The 5,687-nt window shown below is 43.3% G+C and overlaps 1 protein-coding gene across 1 annotated transcript in view; it reads left to right on the top strand.

Annotated features, from left to right (window-relative positions):
* The window catches only part of ZNF713 (zinc finger protein 713), a 29,702-nt gene extending 25,251 nt beyond the window's left edge, over positions 1–4,451 (top strand). Inside the window, exon 4 of the mRNA XM_011928517.1 lies at positions 2,700–4,451. Coding sequence (XP_011783907.1) covers positions 2,700–3,703 — 1,004 coding nt within the window. The 3' untranslated portion in view covers positions 3,704–4,451. The remainder of the gene's footprint in view (positions 1–2,699) is intronic.
* The last annotated feature ends 1,236 nt before the right edge of the window (positions 4,452–5,687 follow it).

Raw genomic sequence — 5,687 nt, 5'->3', positions numbered from 1 at the left:
AGAGAGAGATCTGAGAGGGACTTCTGTGAGGAGACTGGGTAAAGAGCAGAAAACCATGTTGTGAGTTCCTAACCCCCTTTTGAGGGAAGAGGTAGAAGGATGCATATTAAGGGTTGAGCCAAGGTGGAATGGTTAGAATTTTCCCTACCCAGTTTCCCATGACAGTTCCTGCAGAACTAGTGATGATACTGCCATCAAGTGTCCCAATTAAGACAACAATTATCTGGTTACCCAGGTTCAAGGGGACCACTCTGGCAGCTGTAATGTCTGTTCTCTATGGTTGGAAGGTGAAGACTGGTGTGGACCTCATGTCTAAGAAAGCTGAAGCTGACCCGCTCAGAAAGTCCAAGACCAGGAAGAGATGACTTAAATGGCCTTTGGGGGTTAGCCAGGAGAAGCTGCTGAATTGGGATGAGTCTGTACTGCCCAGCTTTGTTGGGGCAAGGTATCATCAGTGTTTCCTGTGGGTCAGCCAGCGTGGTCTTGGATCTTGTCAAGTAGGGTACATGCCCAAAGTAGAGATCTATCTATCTAGGTTATGGAAATGACAAGGGGTGAGGGGAAGGTGTCTAGCAAGAGTCTCCCAAAAGTGGTAAAACTTCTTCAAAATGAAGCCATTTTAACCATCTGCCAAGCTGAGAATGTGAAGCCACTCAGCCATACAAAAACAAGCCATTCTCTTAATCTCTTCTCCCTCCACACAGTCCCTAATCCCTAACTCTTGTTAGAAACTAAACTACAGTGAGTGGGCTGAGTGCGGTGGCTCATGCTTGTAATCCCAGCACTTGGGGAGGCCAAGGCGGACGGATTACCTGAGCTTGGGAATTCAAGACCAGCCTGACCAACGTGGCAAAACCCTGTCTCTACTAAAAATATGAAAGATTAACCAGGTGTGGTGGTGCATGCCTGTGGTCCCAGCTACTTGGGAGGCTGAGGCACGAGAATCATTTGAACCCAGAAGGCAGAGGTTGCAGGGAGCCTATAGCACACCACTGCACTCCAGCCTGGCCACAGAGCAAGACTGTCTCCAAAGAAAATTAAAATTTAAATTTAAAAAACTACAGTGAGAGAGTGAGGGCAGGGGTGAGCAGGGAAGTAGTAAAGTGGGGAAAGAAGCAAGAGAGTAAAGGCAAAGAGACTCATGGGGAGTTGGTAGAGTAGGGGAGCAACTCAAGTAGGGAGAAAGATAGAACATGACCCTTTCTATAACCCATCCAGGGGAAGGGAAAGGAATTACTTTTGGGGTTTTGACTATTACCCAGGACTGATCATTTTAATTATTGCGTAGATACTGTGTTTGTGACAATGTAACAGTAGGAACATCTGTTACCTAAGAATTAAGGGGAGGCTAGCAGCAGTGGCTCACACCTGTAATCCCAGTACTTTGGGAAGCCCAGGCAGGAGGATTGCTTGAGGCCAAGAGTTCCAGACCAGCCTGGGAAACATAGTGAGACCCTGTCTCTTAAAAAAAAAAAAAAAAAAATCAAAATATTAGTCAGGCATGGTGGCACACACCTGTAGTCCTAGCTACTTGGGAAGCTGAGGTGGGAGTATTGCTTGAGCCCAGGACGTGGCTGCAGGGAGCTATGATCATGCCACTACACTCCAGCCTAGGTGACAGAGTGAGGTACTTTCTCAAAAAATAAGAATTAAGAGGCCGGGTGCGGTGGCTCATGCCTGTAATCCCAGCACTTTGGGAGGCTGAGGCAGTCAGATCACCTGAGGTCAAGAGTTCCAGATCGGCCTGGCCAACATGGTGAAACCCCGTCTGTACTAAAAATACAAAAATTAGCTGGGCGTGGTGGTGCATGCCTGTAATCCCAGCTCCTCGGGAGGCTGAGGCAGGAGAATTGCTTGAACCCAGGAGGTGGAAGTTGCGGTGAGCCAAGATCGCGCCCCTGCACTCCAGCCTGGGTGATAGAGTGAGACTCCATCTCAAAAAAAAAGGAAGGGAAAGCCATGGGACCTGTTGAAGTCTTCATCTAGAAGCAGAGGAAGAATACCTCCACTAAGTAAAGTTTAAAGAAGTTGTGGGAGACTAAAATGAAATTTAAAAATCATAATCCATAGGTCATGCTTGTCCAAAATATGGTTTTCATATATACCTGTGTGAACCTAGGGAAAATCTGACAAGACAGGCTCCGAACTATTAACAAGGATTTCCTTTAATGGATGAGATTCTTTCTTTACACTTTACACATTCTCACATTATTTGAATATGTGTCTATCAGCAAGTATTAGTTTTATCATTTTAAACAAAACATAAAAATAGGAAGAAATGAACAAGTAGCTGGCATTACAATCAAGTTCATCTGCATATGAGATTTATAAAGGCCTGGCCTCAGATCAGCCTTCTCTAATTAATCATTCCTCTGTCTCCCACCACTGATCAGAGACTTTTCCCTGATACACCTTATTGTTGTGTCCATCTGCTTTCAAGCACGGATACTCCTGGATGATCTCTTCTTTCTATGATTACTGCACATGTTTAAAAATTCCCTCTGCTCCTTGCTTCTTGTGACTTCTCATAGTCTTTCCCTTTGTGACGTGGCGACATTGGAAAACTTTCAGTGCCACGTATGCCTTGTATACATTACTGTCAGTTTTATTTGGTAATTTGCTGTGCAATAATTTCTTCTTCCAATCATAGATAACATGAGAATATCAGAAAGTATTTGTATGTTCTGAATTTCTTTTAGATGGAGAAAACAGGCCGGAAATCAAAAAGTCAACCACAAGCCAGAATATTTCTGATGAAAATCAAACCCATGAGATGATAATGGAGAGACTCTCTGGAGACTGCTTCTGGTACTCCATCCTAGGAGGACTCTGGGATTTTGATTACCATCCAGAGTTTAACCAAGAAAACCACAAGAGATATTTAGGACAAGTAACTTTGACCCACAGAAAGATCACACAGGAGAGAAGCCTTGAGTGTAATAAATTTGCAGAAAACTGTAATCTGAACTCAAACCTTATGCATCAGAGAATTCCTTCTATTAAAATACCCCTGAATTCTGACACACAGGGAAACAGCATCAAACATAATTCAGACTTGGTTTACTATCAGAGAAATTATGTAAGAGAGACACCCTATGAATACAGTGAGTGTGGAAAAATCTTCAATCAACAAATTCTTCTTACTGATCATATTCATACCACAGAGAAACCCAGCCACAACTCATCTTTTACCCAGCCTCAGATGGTGCTTACAGGAGAGAAACCCTATAAGTGTGATGAATGTGGAAAAAGATTCAGCCAGAGGATACATCTCATTCAACATCAGAGAATTCACACGGGAGAAAAGCCTTTTATATGCAATGGATGTGGGAAAGCCTTCCGTCAGCATTCATCCTTTACTCAGCATCTGAGGATTCATACTGGAGAAAAGCCCTATAAATGTAATCAATGTGGTAAAGCTTTTAGCCGCATCACATCCCTTACTGAACATCATAGACTTCATACTGGAGAGAAACCTTACGAATGTGGTTTCTGTGGCAAAGCCTTCAGTCAGAGGACACATCTGAATCAACATGAAAGAACTCATACAGGAGAGAAACCCTATAAATGTAATGAATGCGGGAAAGCCTTTAGCCAGAGTGCACACCTTAATCAACACAGGAAAATCCATACTCGGGAGAAATTATGTGAATATAAATGTGAGCAAACAGTTTGCCACAGTCCTTCACTTAGCAGCACATAACTTGTGGTGGGGGAAATAGATAAATAAATAAATGTAGGAGATTTTTTGGTCAGACCTTTTTATCCCATTCAATATCAAATTATTTATAGTGGAGAGAAAGCTTACACATAAACTTTCTTTCTTTTTCTTTTTTTTTTTTTTTTTTTTTTTTGAGACAGAGTCTCACTCTGTCACCCAGGCTGAAGTGCAGTGGTGCAATCTCGGCTCACTGCAACCTCCACCTCCTGGGTTCAAGCAATTCTCCTGCCTCAGCCTCCTGAGTAGCTGGGACGACAGGTACGCACCACCACACCCAGCTAAGTTTTTGTATTTTTAGTAGAGACGGGGTTTCGCTGTGTTGGCCAGGCTGGTCTCGAACTCCTAACCTCAGGTGATCTACCCACCTCAGCCTCCCAAAGTGCTGGAATTACAGGCGTGAGCCACTGCACCCGGCCATAAACTTTCAATGCATAGAAACCAAATTAATTTAAACCTTAAACGAGCAGCATATTACATTCCCAGGAGGGGGTTATAAAAAGGAAAAATAATTTATTTTACAAATGAGATTATATTTGGAGTCATGTTCCAAATCTGATATAAAACTTTTTTAAAAATCAGAATTCCTTATCCAGGCATGGTGGTGCACAACTGCAATCCCAGCTACTCTGGAGACTGAGCCATGAGAATGACTTGAACATGGGAGGTGAAGGTTGCAGTGAGCTGAGATCATGCCACTGCACTGCAGCCTGGGCAACAAGCAAGACTCCGTTTAAAAAGAAAGAAAGAAAGAAATCCTATAGGCAACAACTTGTAATTACTCACCTGTAAGTTTTATGGTATAAATCTTTTTTTTTTTTTTGAGACGGAATCTTGCTCTGTCGCCCAGGCTGGAGTGCAGTGGCGCGATCTCGGCTCACTGCAAGCTCCGCCTCCCAGGTTCACGCCGTTCTCCTGCCTTAGTCTCCCGAGTAGCTATGACTACAGATGCCAGCCCCTATGCCCGGCTAATTTTTTTGTGTGTGTTTTTTGTACAGACAGGGTTTCACCGTGTTAGCCAGGATGTTCTCAATCTCCTGACCTCGTGATCCGCCCGTCTCGGCCTCCCAAAGTGCTGGGATTACAGGCATGAGCCACCACGCCCAGCCTAATTTTTGTATTTTTTTAGTAGAGGTGGGGTTTCACCATGTTGGCAAGGCTGGTCTTGAACTCCTGACCTTGCGATCCACCTGCCTCGGCCTCCCAAAGTGCTGGGATTACAGGCATGAGCCACTGCACCTGGCCTGGCATTGCATATTGTCTGTCATATTGAAATACTAACTTAGGTCCATAAGATGTTTGTGTAAGGATGTTCATTGCATTACTGTATGAAATAGCAAAGAAAATTGGAAACCTAAAACTTAACAGCAGGAGAAAAGAGTTTTTAAAAGTAGGATATGCCCTTTAAAAAGAATGAAGTAGACATATATATATATACACACACACACACACACACATATATACACACACACTCATTTAGAAAGAATATTGTTGAGTAACAAAGTTACATAGGCAATACATACATTATCCTGTTTTGGTTTAAAAATAAATTAAAACTATGTATGTATAAATACATACACATAGTTACTCATATATATATGTGTGTTAGAAGGGACTCTTCCTCCCTGAGAGTTGACAGAAGATACCTGCGTACCAAAGTAGGTGTAGGAACCCTCACCCACATCTCCATGAGCATAGTAAATGACTTCATGAACCTCATCCCTCGGCCAGCCAGAGCAAGGCTATAAGAAAGATCTGAGAGAGGCCAGGCATGGTCGCTCACACTTGTAATCCCAGCACTTTGGGAGGACGAGGCAGGCAGATCATTTAAGGTCAGGAGTTCAAGACCAACTTGGCCAACATGGTGAAACCCTGTCTCTACTAAAAATATAAAAATTAGCCAGGCATGATGGTGTAGACCTGTAGTCCCAGCTACTCGGGAGGCTGAGGTGGGAGAATCACTTGAACC

Source organism: Colobus angolensis, unplaced genomic scaffold, assembly GCF_000951035.1.
Source record: "Colobus angolensis palliatus isolate OR3802 unplaced genomic scaffold, Cang.pa_1.0 Scaffold771, whole genome shotgun sequence".
Classification (NCBI taxonomy): domain Eukaryota; kingdom Metazoa; phylum Chordata; class Mammalia; order Primates; family Cercopithecidae; genus Colobus; species Colobus angolensis.
Note: the sequence above shows the minus strand (reverse complement) of the source record. Positions and strands in the feature narration are given on the sequence as shown.